The sequence below is a fragment of the Lissotriton vulgaris genome, chromosome 9 (assembly GCF_964263255.1).
Source record: "Lissotriton vulgaris chromosome 9, aLisVul1.2, whole genome shotgun sequence".
Lineage (NCBI taxonomy): Eukaryota > Metazoa > Chordata > Amphibia > Caudata > Salamandridae > Lissotriton > Lissotriton vulgaris.
The window spans coordinates 77,854,307-77,877,444 of NC_141697.1; the positions used below are offsets into that span (position 1 = coordinate 77,854,307).

The 23,138-nt window shown below is 51.3% G+C and overlaps 1 protein-coding gene across 6 annotated transcripts in view; it reads left to right on the forward strand.

Annotated features, from left to right (window-relative positions):
* Positions 1-23,138, forward strand: part of RBM25 (RNA binding motif protein 25) — a 370,502-nt gene that overhangs the window by 206,385 nt on the left and 140,979 nt on the right. For all 6 annotated transcript variants that reach the window (XM_086937079.1, XM_086937080.1, XM_086937082.1 and 3 more), the window contains one exon: positions 4,245-4,395. In XM_086937079.1, the coding sequence (XP_086793205.1) occupies positions 4,245-4,395 (151 nt within the window). The remainder of the gene's footprint in view (positions 1-4,244; positions 4,396-23,138) is intronic.

A 23,138-nucleotide genomic window follows, 5' to 3' on the forward strand; every position in this document is an offset into this window, starting at 1 on the left:
GGGCGAATTCGCAGACTACTGGTGATGCTCCTCCCCCAGACAAAGAGTCAAAGATCTTTGAGGCATCGGGCAAACGCATTGCTGCACAGGCAGCAAACATTTGGAGGATCTCTAACACCCAAGCCCTGCTTGCACGTTATGATAGGGCCCATTACGACACATTAGAGGCCATCCTACAACACTTGCCTGACCAATACAAGGAGGCGGGGGAGATGCTCATTCAGGAGGGTAAACTCATTACTAATGCATCCATCAAATGTGCCCTAGATGTAGCGGACACTGCCTCCAGGGCTATCAATACAAGCGTGTTACTCAGACGCCATGCCTGGCTTCGAATTTCTGGGTTCAAGCCCGACATACAAACCACATTACTGGGTCAGACGGTGAATCCTGACCATCTGTTCGGCCCTGAAGTGGATGCCTCCCTAGAAAAAATGAAAAAAGATACCGAAACTGCCAAGTCTATGGGGGCTTTACAAAGTCAGCAGTTTCGGGGTGGTTCTTTTCGCCGCTCCAATTCAAGAGGCACCTCAAGAGGCCAGGCACCCCAAACCACGCAATACTACAAGGGTAACACCCAGTCCTCGTATAACAACAACAAGGGCAGGGGTGGCTACAGAGGCAATAATATCAAGGGCAGAGGACGTGGAAACAATGCCTCCAGGTCCACCGCCTCCAACAAGCAGTGACGTCTTGTCACTTCCCCCCGATCACACAACACCTGTCGGGGGGAGACTACAGCAGTTCCTGCCGGCGTGGAGGTCCATCACCACGGACAGGTGGGTGAGGTCTCTTATCCAGTACGGGTACTGTCTAGAACTTACGTCCATTCCACCGGACATACCGCCAAGAGGCCGTGCTATGTCCGACGAGCACTTGACCTTGTTGCAGCAAGAAGTACTAATCATGCTGCAAAAAGGGGCGATAGAGCTCGTTCCATTGCAAGAACAAGGAACAGGGGTTTACTCCCTGTATTTTCTCATTCCCAAAAAGGACGGATCACTCAGGCCGATCCTGGACCTCAGGCCCCTGAACTGGTACATCAACTCAGAGCACTTCCATATGCTCACGTTGCAGCAGGTGCTTCCCCTACTTCAACAGGGGGACTTCCTAGCAACGCTGGATCTGAAGGATGCCTATTTTCACATTCCCCTGCATCCTTCACACAGGAAGTATCTCAGATTCAAGATCTTAGACCAGCATTACCAGTTCAGGGTCCTGCCGTTCGGGGTCACCACGGCACCAAGAGTTTTCACCAAGTGCCTAGCGACTGTAGCAGCGCATCTCCGTCGCCAGCACGTCCATGTCTTTCCATACCTCGACGACTGGCTTATTCAGGCAAAGACGGAACAGCAGTGCGTAGACCACGTGTCACGCACCATTCACCTCCTGCACGATCTGGGATTCTCTCTGAACTACCCAAAGTCCCATCTCCAGCCCGCCCACGTGCGTCAGTATCTGGGCGCGACAATCAACACTCTGGCGGCCACTGCGCAGCCGAGTTCAGTGAGAATCGCCGGCATCCAGGCGCTCATCCAACGATTCAGACCCCAGACCTCGCTTCCAGCGAGGGTGTTCATGCAGTTGATAGGCATGATGGCCTCCTGCATCTCCATTGTCCCGCACGCGAGACTACATATGCGTCCGCTTCAGGAGTGCCTGGCACGTCAGTGGACTCAGGCTCATGGGCAACTGACAGACCTAGTGTTGGTGAGCGGTCGGGCGTACAACTCTCTGCATTGGTGGAAGCCACAAAACCTTTGCAAGGGCCGACCATTCCAAGAGCCTGTCCCACAGATCATCCTGACAACGGACGCCTCTCTCCAGGGATGGGGAGCTCATGTACTCCATTACACAGTGCAGGGACTATGGACACTTCAGCAAAGGAAGATGCACATCAATGTGTTGGAACTGATGGCAATCTTCATGGCCTTAAAGGCGTTCAAAGTACATCTGTGCAACAAGGTCGTGTTGATCCGGACGGACAACATGACGGCCATGTACTACATCCAGAAGCAGGGGGGAACACACTCTCCACAGCTGTCTCATCTGGCTCAGAGCATGTGGAAGTGGGCCATTCAGAGGAACATATTCCTCATGGCAGAACATCTCCCAGGCAAGGACAACCAGATGGCGGATCTGCTCAGCAGACACAGCCATCAGATGCACGAGTGGGAGTTACATCCATCAGTACTCCAACCGTACTTCCAAAGGTGGGGTCATCCAGAGATAGACCTGTTCGCCACAAAGGAGAACGCAAAATGCCAAAGCTTCGCCGCCAGGTTCCCACACCCCCAATCACAGGGCAATGCGATGTGGATGAACTGGTCAGGCAGATTTGCGTACGCTTTTCCCCCAGCACCTCTGATACCGCTGGTGGCACGCAAGCTCAGGCAGCACTCGATGACTCTCATCCTGGCTGCTCCTACGTGGGCTCGCCAACCATGGTACACCACGTTTCTGGAACTCTCCGTGGTACCGCATCAAAGGCTTCATCTCACTCCCAGCCTTCTGACGCAGAGCCATGGCGACATTCAGCACCCAGATCCGCAACAGCTCAACCTGGCGATCTGGCTCCTGAAGTCCTAGAGTTTGGCTACCTTAATCTTCCTCCCGATTGCATGGACATCATTCGGGAAGCGAGAAAGCCCACTACTAGAGCTTGTTATGCGGCTAAATGGAAGAGGTTTGTCGTCTACTGCGTGGAGCACAGCATTGACCCGCTAGACGCTTCCATTCAAAACATCATATGTTACCTCTTTCACCTGTATCGGTGTAATCTAGCTTACTCTTCCATCCGCATTCACCTGTCGGCTATGGCAGCATACCTCCAAAATAGGCAACACCTGTCACTCTTTAAGGTCCCTGCTATCAAGGCTTTTCTGGAAGGACTCAAGAGAGTCATTCCACCAAGGACTCCACCAGCACCGGAATGGAACCTCAATGTGGTTCTTACAAGGCTGATGGGTCCCCCCTTTGAGCCACTACACTCTTGCGAACTGCAGTTTCTGACCTGGAAGGTGGCTTTCTTAGTAGCAATCACATCGCTACGGAGGGTTAGCGAACTGCAGGCGCTCACCATCCAAGAACCTTTCTTCCAGGTCCATGCCAACAGGGTGGTGCTCCGCACTAACCCTAAATTCTTGCCCAAAGTGGTCTCACAGTTCCACATGAACCAAACTATTGAATTGCCGGTGTTCTTCCAAAACCCAGAGACGCTGGCGGAGCGGATGCTCCACACTCTTGATGTAAAGAGGGCCTTGATGTATTATGTGGACAGGACAAAAGATTTCCGCAAAACCAAACAACTTTTTGTTGCTTTTGCCACTCAACACAAGGGAAACGCAATCTCCAAAGCAGGAATAGCTAGATGGATAGTAAAGTGCATTCAGATCTGCTACGCTAAAGCAAAGCGCACTCTCACTATACCACCGAGGGCCCACTCCACTAGAAAGTTGGGGGCCTCTATGGCGTTCTTAGGTAACATTCCCTTAGAAGACATCTGTAGAGCAGCCACATGGTCTACCACTCATACTTTCACCAAGCACTACTGTGTAGACGTGCATTCAAAACAACAGGCAGCTGTTGGTCAGGCTGTTCTAAAAACGCTTTTTCAGACTGCTGCAGCTGGCACGGGCGGCCGCCGCTAATGGAGGGACTGCTATGTATTCTATGCACAGATATGAATTCAGCAGCCCACATGCCTCGAACTGCAAATGCTACTTACCAGTATGCATCTGTTCTTGGCATGTAGGGCTGCTGACATTCATATCGCCCACCCTCCTCCCCGGCGCCTGTAGCAGCTGCAGTATGTATTCATATACAAACATATGCTCATAGCATGGTCATCACTCACTTCTTCACTCCATCTCTGCCTATGGCTAAAAACAATCTGGGGATGGAGGCGATGCCCATGCGCACTGTAGTCCAGGGGAGGAGCCACCTATCTCGTGATACTTCGAAGACTCTTCCAGGACAACAATGTGCAATCATCCGGACCCAACACTAGGTGGCGGACTATGCACAGATATGAATGTCAGCAGCCCTACATGCCAAGAACAGATGCATACTGGTAAGTAGCATTTGCATAATTTGACATTGTACCCTGAATAGTGTATCAGTTGAATTTTACTTGATTGTTAAATTTCACATTTTTGTTAAATTAGTGTATCTTTCAAGTTCAGTTTAACTTGGTTATTGCTTTTATGGTGGATTGTTTACTTTTTAATTTGCTGGTGCAACAGGGGAAGTGCATTTCAGAAGAGGTTGCGAGATCGTGAGAAAGAAATGGAAGCAGATGAGCGGGACAGGAAACGGGAGAAAGAAGAACATGAGGAAATCAGGCAACGACTTTTAGCTGAAGGACACCCAGACCCAGATGCTGAACTGCAACGAGTATGTAATTGGCAGTTTTGTTTGCTAAATGGTGGTGGTTGACTTACTGCACTGTTGTGCAGATAGTTTGATTTGTTTTTATTCTTGATTCCGGACTGTCACTAAAGCATCTTTAATACTCTTGATAATTGCTGTCTCCTTCACAGCTGTTGCTAATGCCCACTTAGTGGTAGAAGTGGGAAAAGCCTCTCCTGACAATGTTTTAATTTAAATTTCTTGTGTGAAAGGGGTTTGTTTGAATGAGACGATTCCCTGGGCTCCTGCCAATCAGGTGCCCAGGGCCTGTGTTCCTTCTCTAAAAACTGCATTGAAACTAAAACCCAATTGGCATCTCTGGCCACAGGTCAACCCCTCGTAAATAGTACCTTAGGTACCCAGGGCATTGTGACCAGAGAAGACCCCTAAGGACTGCAGCACTTATTGTGCCACCCTTAGGGCCCCTGTACCCGGACACACACACACTGCCTTTGCAGGCTGAGTGTCCTGGTACAGAACTAAACAAAGAGTCGACATGGCACATCCCTGTGTGCCTTGCCCACAAACCCACTGCCCTGGCATATATCAGTCACCCCTCTAGCTGGGTGCCTTATGCCAGTGGTATGGTATGTGGAGAAGTGTGGCTCACTGGTTAGAGGAGGCAGACCTGGAAGCAGAGGTCAGCCCGGGACCAGGGTTCAATTCCCGGCTCGGCGGGGTCTTGAGTCCTAAAATGTCCATGGACTCGACAATTCTCGCTCCGGTGCCTACTTGATTCACGGGTTCACACTCTGCGACTCTGGGCAATAGCTTGCTTAATCTCCACAATGGCCCCTCGCGGCGGGATGCCTGGCTTTCACCTTGTGGATACCCTGCCAGGGCTATCTCACAGGAGAATACCAGGACGGGTTCCCTAAGCAAGCGCTTAGAAACCGCTTGGTGATTTGCGCTATATAAATTCCTGTACATTTACATTTACATATGGTCACAGGTGCATGAGCTCTGTGCCCCTACAGTACCCAGGGCCATTCCTGGGCACTGTAAGTGCAGTGTTGCCATTAAGAGTATATGGTGCTGAGAGGTTGTCATTATGAACTCCACAGCACCATAATGGCTACACTGAAGTCTGACAAGTTTGATATCAAAACTTCTCAGCACATTAAACCCACACTGATGCTAGTGTGGGATTTAATGTAAAATGCACTACAGAGGGCGTCTTGGAGATGCCCCCTGAAACCTAACCTACAATCCACGTCTTGTCTGAAAGGCTGCCACACAGCAGACATGTTGCTGGACCCCTGGGTGGAGAGCTCTCTGCTCTCCTGGGCCTACAACAGTGCACGTCCTGGGCGAGGTGCTAGGTCTTCTCCCCCAGGATGGGCAGGGGGAAGCATGCAGCCTTTGTGAGCTTCTCCAGGCCACTTACTGTACTCAGCAACTGGCCTCCACCAGTTCTGACCCCTACTCTGGCGGGAAGACTGGCGGGAAATGCTACGTGAGGAAAGGGGGTGGGCCAGCCTGTGTCAACTCCACCCCTCAGGGGGGAGAGGCAAGGTGAAGCTCAACTCCGGGCTCCGGCCATCGTGAGGATGGGCAGCCCTGCCCAATCAGAGTTAGGCTCCTGTCCCCCTCCCACAGGAGAGGAGCAGAATAGGGGGTGTACTCAACCCAGGACAGGGACCTATTGGCCCCTGCCCTTCCCCTAACTGTAACGTGCCTAAATTTAATATTTAGGGGCACCCTGAACCTTCCTTTCTCAGATCCCGATTTCGAAACAAGAATGAAGACCAAGACCACCTGCCATACGGCTGCTAACAAGAGGACGACACCAACTGACTTGGCTCCAGCCCTACAGGCCTGTTGATCCTTGAACCTGCTCCTGCTAAATCCTGGCGTCTCCTGCGGACAGCAACCTCGAGAACCCCGGAGGACCTACCTTCATTGACCCTCTTAGAGACTGGGACTCCCATGAGCAGTGCTCAAACAGCAATACCCCTGGTGCCAGCCAGGAACCGCGAATCCTGCACACGCCGATCCCGGCCAGTGCCTTAGTGAACAAAGACCCTGAGGACGTCCCCCAGCGATTCTGACCTGGAATCCAGTGCCCAAGGAACCTCCTCGACGATCATGACGACGCCTGCAGCCTCAGAACCTGGGACCCCTCCTACCGCGACCTGCAGAGGGTAAGATTTCCTGACTTCCAAAGACACCCCTCTGGCTTCCTGTGCCCAACTCCGGGGTGCCTACCTATCCTCCAAGATCCCAACTTACCCTTCAAAGTGTTGGTCGCTCCTGAAGATCCTCCGTCACCGAGCCTGCAACCTTGGTACACTTTCCAAGATCTCTATTGAATAACATCGAGCGCCCGATGGCTCAATAGCACCCTGCATCCAGCCGGCTGAGTGCCCCTGGCAGTGCATCCATTGTCCTAATCTACTTCCCCATTTGTCCTGAGCAAGTGACCAGGAGCCCAGCTCCCACAGCCGTGTGGCCTGCTTGCCAGCAGCCCCTAACTGAAGCCCCGCTGCCTCTCATTGGATAACTTTGGGCCTAACTACCTCTGCACCTGGCTGGCCCTGTGCCGCTGAAGGTGTAACAACTGCACCTACCTGACCCTGGTAGACCCCTGAGTCTATGCCCAGAACCTTAACTCTGCCAGTCGAGTACTTACCTACAAGCCGATAACTCACTTTTCTTCCATAGGCTAACATTGACTGGTTTCACTTGGAAATTCTTCAAAGTGTGGAGTTTTGGAACTTGAAAATATTCCTCTAAAATCAGCCCAACGACGTATTCCGATTTACTCGCCTGTTATCAGGAGAGACCTCAGTACTGCATCTTGTACCTCAGTACTGACCATGAAAAGAAATTTTAACCGTACTTACCAGTAACTTGAAGTTCGAGGCATGTGGGCTGCTAAATTCATATCTAGTGCATAGATCGCCGCCTAGTGTTGGGTCCGGATGATTGCACCTTGTTGTCCTGGAAGAGTCTTCGAAGTATCACGAGATAGGTGGCTCCTCCCCTGGACTACAGTGCGCATGGGCATCGACTCCATCCCCAGATTGTTTTTTTCCGCCATTGGGTTCGGATGTGATTTCGACGTCTCCTGTTCGGAATCGATAAAACAACTACTCGAAGGCCAAAAGGCTTTCCTTACTTCGTCGGTATTGTTCGGTCTCGTGAATACTCCGGCTCGTCGAGTCGGATATCGGAGGAGTCGGGTGACTCTTCGGTCATCGAGGCCCTGTCGACGCAGCAAGACCCTGACGATTCTACGATGGAACGGAGTCCGTTCAAGTACTGCCCCGTGTGTGGCTCTAAGTACCCACACATCGACGTGCACCCTGCGTGCAACAAGTGCTTATCGCCGGACCACGACGAGGCCAGCTGTATGGCCTGTTCCAGGTTTCGATCGAAGAAGACTATCAAGCTTCGGCGCGTGGCGCGCCTCGAGGCCCAGCGATCGGCGCCTGCACCAGTGGATATCTTCGACAGCCCCGACGCAGGCGAGCAGGAGCTTCACCTGCAGATTTCACCTCCATCGGCGGAAGTAGAGGCCGACTACGGAGAAGACCATGACCTCGAAGAAGACGTCGAGGAGGTAGGGGACGACGAAGAACCTTTTGGGGCCGTGGAAGATAGCTCGGCGGATGAGCTATGCCCCGAACAAACTGTTACAAAGGCTCAGGTCACGGGATCGCCACAAGGCCTTACCCACGACCCTACACCTCGCTCCTCGGCCCCGCCTCCTGGCCCGGCTACAGACACCTCTACGGGGCCGCCATTGCCTAAATCGAAACCGAAAGTGAAACCTTCGGGGTCGACAACATCTAAGATGGCCGACCCAGCACCGAAGACGCCATTGACGACGTCGTCGTCGGAGCACTCAAAGCCGAGAAAGGCTGTCGAACAGGCTAAAGCGCCTACGGTGGTCAAAGAGCCAAGCTCGAAAGCGGTCGCCCAGCACTCCAGTAAGGTGGTCGAGTCGAAGTCGGCCGTCAAGCAGTCAGCGGTCAAGCCTACCGCCTCTGCAGGCAAACCGGCCGTCGAGGCCAAATCGGCAAAGGGCACCGAAACAAAGTCTGGAGCCCCAACGCCAAAGGGGAAGTCCGCCGATCCGAAGCCATCGTCGTCGACGCATGGGGCCGTGGATGGTGGCGGACACACGGTTGTCGAGACTACGTCTGCGCCTCCGGCGAAGGGCATGGATTCATCGACGCTCCAGTCTTCCCCTGGAGGTGGATAGAGGTCCTCAGTCGGGTCGACGAAACCGTCCGCTTCTTTTACGAAGCAAGTGGCTGACTCCCTCAAGAGGATTCGGGAGAAGGAGCAGACGTCGTTGCCGAAGACGCCCTCGGCACCTACTCCGGTAGCGGCACCGAAGAAGACCTCCACGCCGCTCCTCTTTACCCTGCCACCCTAAGAGGTGCCGAAAGCCTTTGCACCACGGTCGGTGCCGAAGGACTCACAAGGGGTGGGGCATACTCAGCTCAGTGGCAGTTTGAGTCGACAACCCCTAGTGGAGGAGCAGTCGGAACAGTATATCGACGCCGACACGGGAAGATTTACGCTCTATAAGAGAAAGATTACTTCACAACCCTTGGAGTCGTTTGTAATCCCACTAAAAAAGAAGAGGCCGGCACAGGAGACGCCAGAACTTGAGCCGCTTCCTCTGCATCCTGCAAGGAGCCAATCACCTTCACCCACTTGCTCAGATGGAGATCTAGGTGATCAGGACGAGGAGTACACTTTTCCCGAAAACACAGACCCTGATGAACAGGACTCGTGGTTAGCCTCAGGTGATCAAGGGGACCAATAAGCTATCCATGACCCACAAGCTTTTGGCGCAAAGCCTTCTCCTACTGAAGATTCTGCGGCGTTCAATGCCTTGATTGAAAGGGCAGCTGCGAACCATCAAGTGGAAATGCATGCTGACCCTGTGACGTTGACTTTCTATTTGACACTTTCTCTGCTGCTGAGAAAACCATGAAAACACTTCCAATGCTTAAGGGTGTTTTTAAGCATGCCACAGACATTTTCAAGGACACTACACGGGCACGGGTAGTCAACCCTCGAATTGAAAAAAAATACAGACCGGCACCTGGGGACCCGACTTACATACGGGGCCAGCTGCCTCTGGACTCTTTGGTGGTCTCTAATACTCGCAAACGGGCGAACTCACAGACAACAGGTGAAGCTCCTCCCCCGGACAAAGAGTCTAAAGTGCTGGAGGCATCGGGGGAAAAGGGTGGCGGCGCAGGCGGCCAACATCTGGCGCATATCCAACACACAAGCTCTGCTGGCCAGATACGACAGGGCTCACTATGACACCTTAGAGCAGCTTTTACAACACCTTCCAGACGAGTTTAAAGAAGGAGCTGAGATGCTTATCCAAGAAGGCAAGCTCATCTCCAACGCTGCGATTAGATGTGCGCTCGACGTTGAAGATACAGCGGCACGAGCGATAAATACTAGTGTGATGTTACGGCGTCAAGCATGGCTCCGCATCTCTGGGTTCAAGCCAGAGATACAGACTACTATCCTCAACCAGCCCGTCAATCCAGACAGACTATTTGGCCCTGAGGTGGACTCCACCCTCGAAAAAATTAAAAAGGATACTGAGACGGCTAAATCCATGGGTGCACTTCAGTCTCAGCAATACAAAGGGAGCACTTTTCGTCGCTCAGGCACTCGGGGTGTTACCAGAGGACACTTGGCACAACAGGCGCAATTCAGTAAAAATGGGGCACAATCCTCGTACACCAAACAGGGTAGAGGAGGTTAGAGGAAACAACGCCAAGGACAGGGGCAGAGGCAACAACAGTTCCCGTTCCTCTGCCGCCAACAAACAGTGACTTCCTGTCACTGCCCCCCGACCATCCCACACCTGTCGGGGGGAGGCTCCAGCAGTTCCTGCCAGTCTGGAAGTCCATCACCACAGACAGGTGGGTAAGGAAACTTATCCAGTTCGGCTATTGTTTGGAGTTAACGTCCACTCCACCCAACATACCCCCAAGACAACGACCTATGTCGGCAGAGCACTTGCACTTATTGCAGCAAGAGGTTCTGGTGATGCTGCAAAAAGGCGCAATAGAGCTCGTGCCACTGGAGGAACAAGGCACAGGGGTTTGCTCCCTGTACTTCTTAATCCCAAAAAAGGACGGTTCACTCAGGCCCATTCTGGACCTACGCCCCCTCAACTTGTATATTCTTTCAGAGCACTTCCACAGGTTAACTCTGCAGCAAGTTCTTCCACTGTTGAACCAGGGGGACTTTCTCGCAACCTTGGACCTCAAGGATGCTTATTTTCACATACCACTCCATCCATCCCACAAAAAATACCTCAGGTTCACCATTTTAAACAGACATTACCAGTTCAAGGTTCTACCCTTCGGTGTGACCACTGCTCCCAGAGTGTTCACAAAGTGTCTGGCAGCGGTGGCGGCGCACCTCAGGAGGCAGAACATACATGTCTACCCTTACCTGGACGACTGGCTCGTTCAAGCCAAGTCGGCACAGCAGTGCGCCGCACACATGTCCCGTACTATTCACCTTCTTCACAGTCTGGGGTTTTCACTCAACTATCCAAAGTCGCACCTTCAGCCGGCCCATGTGCGGCAGTATTTGGGCGCGACTATAAATACTCTGGCTGCTACAGCTCAGCCGAACACAGCGAGGATCAACGACATCCAGTCGCTGATACAGAGGTTCAGACCGCAGCACTCACTCCCTGCGAGAGTGTTTATGCAGTTGATAGGCATGATGGCCTCCTGCATCTTCATAGTCCCGCACGCGAGGTTGCATATGCGTCCGCTCCAGGAATGCTTGGCACGCCAGTGGACTCAGGCTCAAGGGCAGTTGAACGACCTAGTGTTGGTAACGGGTCGGGCATACAACTCTCTGCATTGGTGGACTCCACACAACCTTTGCAAGGGCCGACCGTTCCAGGAGCCTGTGCCACAAATCATCCTGACAACGGACGCATCTCTCCAGGGTTGGGGAGCGCATGTACTCCACTACACGGTGCAGGGGCTATGGTCGACACAGCAGAAGATGCACATCAACTACTTGGAACTGTTGGCAATCTTCATGGCACTGAAGTCCTTCAAAGTACATCTGTGCAACAAGGTCGTGTTGATCTGGACGGACAACATGACGGCAATGTACTATATCCAAAAGCAGGGAGGCACACACTCTCCACAGTTGTCTCATCTGGCTCAGGGCATGTGGAAGTGGGCCATTCAGAGGAACATCTTCCTCATGGCAGAACACCTCCCAGGCGTGGACAATCAGATGGCGGATCTGCTCAGCAGGTACAGCCACCAGATGCACGAGTGGGAGCTACATCCATCAGTACTCCACCCGTACTTCCAACAGTGGGGTCATCCAGAGATAGACCTGTTTGCCACAAGGGAGAACGCAAAATGCCCAAGCTTCGCCGCCAGGTTCCCACACCCACAGTCGCAGGGCAATGCGATATGGGTGAACTGGTCAGGCAAATTTGCGTACGCTTTTCCCCCAGCACCTCTCATACCGCTGGTGGCACGGAAGCTGCTGCAACACTCGATGACACTCATCCTGGTTGCTCCAACGTGGGCACGCCAGCCATGGTACACCACGTTTCTGGAGCTATCCGTGGTACCGCATCAAAGGCTGCGCCTCATGCCCAAGCTCTTAACGCAGAACCATGGCGACATTCAGCACCCAGATCCGCAACAGCTGAACCTGGCGATCTGGCTCCTGAGGTCTTAGAGTTTGGCTACCTTGATTTGCCCCCAGAGTGCATGGACATCATCCGGGAGGCAAGAAGGCCAACGACCAGAGCTTGCTATGCAGCAAAATGGAAGCGGTTTGTCATTTACTGTACAGAACATCATATCAACCCACTAGATGCATCCATTCCTAATATCATTTGCTATTTGTTACATCTTTACAAATGTAATCTGGCGTATGCTTCCATTCGGATACACTAATCCGCCATAGCGGCTTATCTCCAAAACAGGCAGCACCTCTCAGTTTTCAGGGTGCCCGCCGTCAAAGCATTCCTGGAAGGGCTGAAACGAGTCATCCCCCCCAGGACCCCACCAGCTCCTGTGTGGAACCTCAATGTGGTCCTCACCAGGTTAATGGGACCACCGTTTGAGCCTCTACACTCCTTTGAGATTCAGTTCTTGACATGGAAAGTGGCTTTTCTCATTGCCATCACGTCGCTACGGCGTGTTAGTGAGCTGCAATCGCTCACAATACAAGAGCCTTTTCTTCAAATTCATCCTAACAGGGTAGTGCTGCGCACTAACCCTAAGTTTCTCCCTAAGGTGGTGTCGCAGTTTCATGTCAATCAAACCATTGAACTACCCACATTCTTTCAAAACCCTGAAACTGTTGCAGAAAGAATGCTCCACACGCTTGACGTCAAACGAGCATTACTGTACTACATTGACAGGACCAAAAGCTTTAGGAAAACACAACAGCTATTTGTTGCCTTCTCAGCCCAGCACAAAGGCAACCCCATTTCCAAGGCAGGAATAGCCAGGTGGATCGTTAAGTGTATTCAAATTTGCTACCACAAGGCTAAGCGCACTTTACGGTCCCCCCTAGGGCCCACTCCACACGCAAGTTAGGGGCCTCCATGGCTTTCCTAGGTAATATTCCTTTGGAAGATATTTGTAGAGCAGCCACGTGGATTACACCACACACCTTTACTAAACACTACTGTGTAGATGTGCATTCCAAACAGTAGGCAGCTGTAGGTCAGGCTGTTCTTAAAACTCTTTTTCAAACTTCTGCAGCTGGCACGGGCGGCCGCCGTTAATGGAGGGACTGCTATGTATTCTATGCACTAGATATGAATTTAGCAGCCCACATGCCTCGAACTGAATATGCTACTTACCAGTATGCATCTGTTCTTGGCATGTAGGGCTGCTAACATTCATATCGCCCGCCCTCCTCCCTGGCGCCCGTAGCGGCTGCAGGTATTTTATTGCATTCAATCATTAGCATGGACATCATTTACACTATTTCACTCCATCTCTACACAATGGCTAAAAACAATCTGGGGATGAAGTCGATGCCCATGCGCACTGTAGTCCAGGGGAGGAGCCACCTATCTCGTGATACTTCGAAGACTCTTCCAGGACAACAAGGTGCAATCATCCGGACCCAACACTAGGCGGCGATCTATGCACTAGATATGAATGTTAGCAGCCCTACATGCCAAGAACAGATGCATACTGGTAAGTAGCATATTCATTTCCTTCCACAGGATGTCATTGCCTGCTTTTTGCTGAAAGTTTGTCGGTTTTTGAAACTAATAAATATTCTTTAAAAATCGTGCCAACGATAAAAATGTAATTACTGCCTGTTTCAGATAATGTCCCAGTGCTGACCCTAGGAGCCCAGCACTGGATTACAAAAGTAATGCAAACCTACTTTCCCTGCAAACTGAATTTCCTTCCATAGGATAACATTGGTAATTTAAACTAAAAAAGTTTGTGTCAACTTTTAAAATACAATAATATTCCTTAAATCACTACTGTAACCAAAATACTTTTACTTAACTATTTACAGTGCATGTCCCAGGACTGAATCTAGGATCCAGTCCTGTGGTTAGAAAAGTAATCTACAAAGTAACTAATTACATTTGGAAATTCCCATTGAGCTCATTGTTGCATTGTTTGCAATTGTGTTGGCTATTGCAATAACTGTAACTATTGTAATCAAAAAGTCTAATGCCTATTTGAAAAGTATTTAACTACAGTAACTCTTTCTGAGAAAGAATATTTTGATACCTTGTTGGTACTAAAATAAAACTATCTTTTTGATACAAAACTATTGGCCTAGAGTTCAGTTCTTGCGTGTGGGACCATTTGCTGACTAGGTGTGTACCACAAATACTTTACACTGTCATCTGATACTGCCTTACTGCTTGCTCCAGAACGGTCGCTCCCTCCCTCACTCCCTGACCCCACATCCTGTTGTTGCTGCAGTTCGCTTTGGGTATCGTTATCAGCGCTGTTAATCTGTGTGTGTCTGTACATTATTTAACTGGCTTCGCAGCTCGATTTTAAAGAGCTCTCAGCTGACCTGCATTTACATCTAGCGCCGCTCGCTCCGCTCTGCATTGACCCCACACCCTGTTAGTGCTGCAGTTCGCTTTGATCATCATTTTCAGCGCTGTGTATCTTGTGTGTTTGCACATTAACTGCCTGGCCTCGCAGCTCGATTTTAAAGAGCTCTCAGCTGACCTGAATTTACCTCTAGCGCCGCTCGCTCCGCTCTGCTTTGTAACGCGACATTTGCTGCGGATCCCTGCTTGCTAGCACTTTGACTGTTTTCTAGGCGCTCGGTCCATTTGCTGCCCCTACCTCACTTTCCCTTTGACCCTCCATTTTGTTTGTGTTGCTGTTCCCTGGCACGCCCCTCCTCCCCGCTACCGCCTCCCAGCTGCTGACCCTCCCACGCTCCGCCCCCTCCACTGCCCATTAATGTCAGATGTCCCAACGCGCAGCGTCCACGCGCTTCGGACACGCCGAAGGTGCGCCAAAGGTAAGCCCGTCTACGCCCGTCCGCGCCTGGACCGCGCCCAGCGCCATACCCCCTGCCCCTCGCGCTGCCCAGCCCCACCGCGTTACCTACGATGCTGCCACCCTCCTAGCCCTTAACCCCGGTCGCGCCCCCAACTGCGTCCAAGCCGCTCCTGGACGCACCCATGGCCCGTTCTCCTGCCTCTCCTGCAAATTCATCGGCACCGACAACATCTCCGCTCCGACCACACCACAGATTCCCGACCCCAACCACCTAGAATGCATCCTTCTCAACACCCGCTCGGTCCACAGGCACGCCATTGACCTTTGGAACCTACTAGACACCATCTCCCCTGACGTCGCCTTCCTAACGGAAACATGGATGAACGCTTCCTCCGCCCCTGACATCGCCATTGCCATACCTGATGACTATAAGATCACACGCAAGGACCGCACCGACCATACAGGAGGTGGAATCGCTATCGTCCATAAGAAATCAATCCGCATCTCAACCAGCTCTGACGCCAACCTCGCTAACTCCGAACACCTTCACTTCCAGATCCACATCGACCCCAAGACCACACTCAGAGGCACCCTCCTCTACAGACCACCAGGACCCCGCGCTAAATTCAGTGAAGACATCACGGACTTCATCACTCCACACGCGCTCCCCTCCAAAGACTACATCCTTCTGGGAGACCTCAACTTCCACCTTGAAAAGATCAACGACCGCAACACCGCCACCCTCTTGGACAACCTCGCCAACCTCGGACTTAAACAACTGGTCACTTCTGTGAGAAGGTGGCCTGATATGCTGTGCTCACTATTCTAGTGAACACTATGTATCAGTCCAGCAACCCTTATTGATGATTGGTTGTAAGTCAACCTTATAGACCAGCTATCCTAGTAGCGTGGATACGAGCAGTCTAAGGCTAAAGACTCGAGAGGGCGTGTTAAGCCAGCTGTTTACCACACATATACCCCTTGAATACCAAGTGAAAGGACACCACACAAGTGTTATGAAAATAAACAGTTATTTATTTAAAGATCACAACAGCCCTGTACTCTTTATGAGGACAGGGTACTAAGCACAAACCAAAACTCTTACAAAAATACTTAAGTTAGCACAGTATATACAAATGCCCGAGGGGCACGGAAAACCATATACTCTGAAAGTGGAATGCGAAATTCCTAGCAGGTAAGTACAGTACTAATAGCTTTTGGAATCGCTAGGACTTGACTAGGGAATCGTTAGATTACTTCTAGGAGGCCTAGGGGACTCGGGTGCAGTGTGTGCACTCTCACGCGAGATGCGGGACAAAAGTCTATGGTAGCTAGGAATTAGAAAGTTAGTGTTCTCGGGCGAACCCGACCTGGTAGGGAGAAAACGAAAGTAGATTCTGACCCTTGGATAGTGAGGCTATGCTGGGGCACCGAAATGCCGAAGTTACCTAGCCCAGGGGCTGCAGCTGCATAGGTCTGAAAAGACGTCGGGAATCCTCGTAGACGGACCAGGAGCCGGAAGAAAAGATGCTGGCCGGTGACCAGTGAAGAAAGTTCAGTCGGATCCAAGCCTGGATCTTGAAGATGGATGACACCTGAAAGCAGAGGGGACCAAGTTCGAGACTACTAGCCAGTAGTCAGTGGGCACCAGGAGGGCACCGGATGGTAGCCACCTCGACTAGGTGAGTGGGTGACGCTTGACTCGAAGATCTCACGGACCAGGAGGCGTTGTCGGCGACCAGGATGGAGGATCGAGCTGTCCCACGAAGATAGAAGCTGTCGGCGTCGCTGGACCCAGGATTGGGCAACAAAGCCTTGGCAAATTCAAGCCCACGCGGTGGACCTAAAATGGCGTCTGGAGTGGACCAGGAGGGTCCGGGGTGCCTCTCTTGAAGAAGGAAGCAAAGGCCAGCCTGGAGCAACCAGACCAGCAGTCGTGAAGTCGTTGGGCGTCGTTCAGAGGGCCACAAGCCAGCCGGCTAGTAGCCAAACAACGCGGTGCACAGCAAACAGCAGAAGGGCCCCACGCAGATCGTGGAGATGCAGGGGGGCTGATCTTGGGTGCTGGAGCTGCGCAGGGTCGGGGCTTCTCGGACCCCAAAGCACTCACCAGTGGAGGACACGGTGGGCTTGCAGTAAAGATGTCGTGCAGTCTTGGCGATCGTCGGTCCCTTGAGGTCTCGTCGCACTCACGGTTCTCAGCTGGGCTGTAGAGGTGAGTAGAGGTCAGAGGGGCCAGGGAAGCCGGGTCTCGTCGAGCTGGGTCGTCGGATTCGTGATGAAGGACTTGCAGCAGACCGCAGTGTTCTTTAGGATGGTGCCTGCGGATGCAGGGTGACTACTCCTTAGCCACAAGGGAGAATCTTGAAGAAGAAATCGTGAAGTCCTTTCGAAGAAAGTGGTATCTTGATTCCAAAGATGATCTAATTTTAACAGGGGGCCCGCTCCCATCTTTATACTAAAAAAGGGGGCTGACCCGGTGACTAGGTCCTGCCTATGGGTGGGACTAGGTGGGGGGTGGTTACACCCCTCAGCCATGCCGGACTTCCCCAGGCCAGGGGCTGGTGTGCCCCTGGAACTGGTTCAGACCGGCCTATGCGTAGTGAGCACCGGGGTGCCACTCAGCAGTCACCTTCCTGTAAAGCCCTGCCTACCCAGGATACACAAAACCATGTCTGGGACGGTGCTAGCACCGCCCCTGACAGGAAACCCTTTGTCCAGGCTCCCCTCACTGGGAGGACTCCCAGCTGCAGGGGGTCAGACTCGTGTCTGTGGTGGCAGCATCCATTTTGTGGAGCTGAGGCTTCAGTTAACTTTAACCGGGGTTCACAGTTACATACATGTCGTGTCCCTCTAGAAGGGTGGAATGCTAACCCCGTCGCCAGAATTGGCGAGGGGTTAGTATTCCAATTCGTATGACACCTTACTCGACATGTTTTGATAAAGCAATACCAAAGATAGCATTTAACCGCGAGGATTATAATGCACTTAAGAGTATATGGTATGCGATATCATGGAACAGCTATTAGGACTTGATTCCGCAAGCTGCAGACAGGCTCAGCTCATGCCAGAGCACCATCTCACACGATTCCAAGCACTCTGCCTTCAGGATTGTCAAGGCCTGCCATAGGAGTGACTGATAGGAATCTGTGTGTCCATTTTAGGGTTAGGTATAGGTATACTACACCTACAGCAAAGGGTGATTACACGACTTTGCCCCAGCTGTCATGCAGCCAGTTGTGTCAAATTTAGGAGGCCAGCCAGGGGTGGCACAATACGTGCTGCAGCCCCTGGCAGCCCTGGGTACACCTATGCCCTGAGTTACAGGGTCTGATAAGGTGGCCCAGTACCAATTGGTAGATGCACCTAGGGTACATGAGGTAATTTAGAAAGAGAACAGCCAGGCTGTGGGTCTGATTGGCAGGCCCACAGCCAGAGAAAGTCGTAAACCAGTGAAACAAAAGCAAAAAATCTGGGTGATCATAGGATTGCAGACCCTACTCTCCTACATGACCCCCCCCCAAACTTTGGGACAATAAGCTAACCTTGACCAGGTGAGTCTTCTTGTTCTAAGTGGAAATATCTGGAGAGCCCATCGGCATTGCCATGATCAGTACCAGGTCTATGTTCCACTGTAAAGTCCATCCCCTGTAGGGAAATGGACCACCTAAGCAGTTTGGGGTTTTCACCCTTCATCTGATTTAGCCACAAGAGGGGCTTATGGTCGGTCTGAATCTTGAAGTGAGTGCCAAACAAGTATGGCCTCAGCTTCTTCAGGGCCCAAACCACAGCAAAGGCCTCCCTCTCAATAGCTGACCAATTCTTCTCTCTGGGGGTCAGCCTTCTGCTTATAAAAGCAATGGGCTGATCCTGACCATCAAAATTCAGTTGAGAAAGAACAGCTCCCACACCCAACTCAGAAGCATCTGTTTGGACAATGAATGGTTTGGAGTAGTCTGGACTCTTAAGGATAGGTGCTGTGCACATGGCCTGCTTTAGGTCATCGAATGCTTTTTGACAGCCTGCTGTCCACTGAACCTTTTTTGGCATTTTCTTACTTGTCAGTTCATTTAATGGTGTCACAATGGAACCATAGTTCCTGACAAATTTTCTGTAGTATCCAGTCAGGCCCAAGAAAGCTCGAACCTGAGTCTGGGTGGTTGGAGGAGCCCAGTCCCTGATTGACTGTATTTTGCTCTCCAGTGGCTGAACCTGGCCTCCACCTACAAGGTGGCCCAGGTATACAACCTGTGTCTGCCCTATCTGGCACTTGGTGGCCTTGATAGTGAGGCCTGCTGCTTGCAGAGCCTCTAATACTTTCCTCAGGTGGACCAGGTGATCCTCCCAGGTGGAGCTAAAGACAGCAATATCATCTAGATATGCTGCACAGAAGTCATCCAGCCCAGTAAGGACTTGATTCACCAACCTTTGGAAGGTGGCAGGTGCATTTTTCAGACCAAAGGGCATTACCACAAATTGATAATGCCCACCAGGGGTTGAAAATGCTGTTTTGGGTTTGGCATCCTCAGCTAACCTGATTTGCCAATACCCAGCTGTTAAGTCAAATGTACTTAAGTAGTTGGCAGAAGCCAATCTATCTATAAGTTCATCTGCCCTTGGTATTGGATGGGCATCAGTCTTAGTGACTGCATTGAGACCCCTGTAGTCTACGCAAAACCTCATCTCTCTCTTACCATCTTGGGTGTGAGGCTTTGGCACTAGAACTACTGGACTAGCCCAAGGGCTATCTGAGGGTTCAATGACTCCCAATTCCAACATTTTCTGCACTTCAGTTTTTATGCAGTCTCTAACATGATCAGGCTGTCTGTAGATTTTACTCTTGACTGGCAGGCTGTCACCAGTGTCAACCTCATGGGTACACCAATTGGTCTGACTGGGTGTCAGAGAGAACATATGTCTGAAAGACTGAAGAACCTGTTTACAGTCTTTCTGCTGATGTTCAGAGAGGCTGCCACAAAAGACAACACCATCTACTGACCCATCATCAGGATTCTGAGTGAGCAGGTCTGGGAGAGGGTCACTCTCTTCCTCCTGTCCCTCATCTATGGCCATGAGCAAGCTCATGTCCTTCCTGTCGACATATGCTTTGAGCCTGTTGACATGGAGTACCCTGTGGGGACTCCTGGGAGTTCCAAGGTCCACCAGGTAGGTGACCTCTCCCTTTTGCTCAAGGATTGTGTGGGGCCCAGACCATTTGTCTTTGAGTGCTGCTGGGGCCACTGGCTCCAACACCCACACCTTCTGTCCAGGCTGATAAACAGTCAGGACAGCCTTTTGGTCATGCCAAGCTTTTTGAAGTTCTTGACTGGCCTTAAGGTTTTCTGATGCCTTCTCCATATACTCAGCCATCCTGGAGCGGAGACCAAGTACATAGTCCATTATGTTGGTTGCAGGCTTTTTGAGAGGTCTCTCCCATCCTTCCTTCACCAAACACAAGGGGCCTCTCACAGGGTGCCCATACAAAAGTTCAAAAGGGCTGTAGCCAACCCCCTTTTGTGGGACCTCTCTGTAAGCAAACAGAAGGCAGGGCATCAGGACATCCCATCTACGCCTGAGTGTTTCAGGTAGTCCATGAATCATCCCTTTTAGGGTCCTGTTGAACCTTTCAACAAGCCCATTGCATTGTGGATGATAGGGTGTAGTGAATTTGTAATTGACACCACACTCCTTCCACATAGCAGTTAAATAGCTTGACATGAAGTTTGCACCTCTGTCAGAGACAACCTCCTTAGGGAAGCCCACTCTGGAGAACACTCCAACTAGGGCCCTTGCCACCACAGGGGCTGTGGTGGTCCTAAGTGGAATAGCTTCAGGATACCTGGTGGCATGATCCACTACCACCAGTATAAACTTGTGCCCTGATGCTGTCTGGGGTTCCATTGGACCAACAATGTCAATCCCCACTCTTTCAAAGGGCACCCCCACCACAGGCATTGGTATAAGGGGGGCCTTTGTTGTGCCACCTGACTTACCACTGGCTTGGCAAGTGACACAGGAGCGACAAAACTCCTTGGTATCCTCATTCATGTGAGGCCAGTGAAAGTGTGAGACAAGCCTGTCCCAAGTCTTTGTCTGGCCTAAGTGTCCTGCTAAGGGAATCTCATGGGCCAAGGTAAGTAGGAAACCTCTCTGAGACAAGGGTACAACCAGCCTCCTGGTCATGCCAGGCTTGGGGTCTCTTGACTCAGTGTACAGGAGTCCATCTTCCCAGTATACCTTGTGGGTACCTGTGGCGTTCCCAGCAGCCTCAGCAGCAGCCTGCTGTCTGAGGGGTTCAAGAGAAGGGCAGCCTAACTGGTCCTTCCCCAGGTCTTCCCTTGAGGGTCCCCCTGAACCCAAGAATTCAACTTGATCAAGTTCAAACTCTCTAGGCTCAGTTTCCCTCAATTCCTGCAGGTCAGCCTCCTCTGAGACTTGATCCACAACCTGGGGCAAGGGGGAAGGCACAGCCTTAACCCTACTGCTCTTTTTCTTGGAAGGTGTCTGGTCCATTGTTCCAGGATCCAGCACCTGTTCAGTGGGGCATCTTCTGGCCTGTGACCTAGTCACAGCAAACACATGTGCTGGCAAACCTAACATTTCCAGATGAGTCCTCTGCTCCACTTCTGACCATTGTGATGACTCCAAATCATTGCCCAACAAACAATCCACTGGGAGGTCTGAACTAACTACAACCTTCTTTTGGCCAGTTACCCCTCCCCAGGAGAAAGCTACAATTGCCATACTATGATTGGTAGTGACATTACTTGCATTGGTCACCAGGAATTCTGTACCTGGCATGATCTGTCCAGGGTCCACAAAGCTAGGTGTCACCATTGTGACACTGGCACAAGTGTCCCTATAGGCCTGAGCCATTTTTCCATTAATAAAAGGTGTCTGTCTGTATTTGCCCAAAGTATTGGGACTTATGTCAGGGGACATATCCATATCCCCTGTACTGACAAGGACAGCCTGAGTGAGGGTGCCAACTAAGTTGTCACTCCCCTCAGAACCCAGGGTTAACCCTACTAAACCCTTGGGAGGTGCACTACCACTGCTGGCTGTACTAGGGGGCACAGGTGCCTTAGGGGCTGCAGTGGCAGGAGTCTGCCCTCCTCCTTTCTTGGTGCACTCACTAAACCAGTGAGTTTTACTTTTGCAGTATTGGCACCACCTTTTAGATTGGCCTTCTTTCTTCTTTTGGGGAGCCTGACCCCCACCCTCTTTGGGTTGTTGGGGACCTGTCGAAGACTTCTGGTCATTTTGTTCCCCTTTCGAATCCTTACCCTTCTGGTCTGCTTTCTTCTGACCACCTTGATTCTGGCCCTGGTTCTGTTTAACTCTTGTTCTAACCCATCTGTCTGCCTTCTTTCCCAATTCTTGGGGAGAGGTCAGATCTGAGTCAACAAGATGCTGATGCAACAACTGGTTCTGACAATTGTTTAAAATTTGCTCTCTCATCATCAAATTGTACAATCCTTTATAATCAGTAACCTTACTGCCCAGCAACCAGCCCTCAAAAGCCTTAGTGGCACAATCTACAAAGTCAGCCCAATCTTGAGACTGAGTTTTCTGGGTATCCCTGAACAGCACCCTGTACTGCTCAGTGGTTAGGCCAAACCCATCAACCAGTGCATTTTTCAAGACTTGGTAATCATTAGCATCCTCCACCCTTGTGGTGAGGAGCTTGTCTCTTCCTTTACCCTCAAAGGAGAGCCACAAGATAGCTGCCCACTGACTTGGGGGAACACCTTGCACAGTGCAGGCCCTCTCCAAAGCAGTAATCCATTTGTGGATGTCATCCCCTTGTTTAAAGGGGGGCACTATCTTACCAAGGTGTTTTGTATCAAAACTCCTTTCCCTATTGCTAGGTACAATGCTGCCACCAGTGGGGACTGTCCCACTCAATTGTTGCTCTCTAGCAAAGGCAAGCCTCTCTTTGGCCAGGGCAAGTTCTTCCCTTTCAATCCTCAGATTGGCTGCCTTTTCCTTAGCTTCATACATTCTCCTCTGGGGAGATGTCATTCCCCTTTGAGAGGAACGTTGAGAGCCATTGGTATGAAGGGATCTGATAGAGCCTCTTGATAGAGATCTATCTCGTCCATTCCCAATGTTAAGCTGACCTGAGAGTGGCCCCAAGGGTCCCCTAGTGCCCATCTCATGTCTGCTTAAGTTGGACCTGGTTAGTCTGCTGACTTCTACCTGTTCCTTTTCTGCCTCATCCCCTGATACCAAATC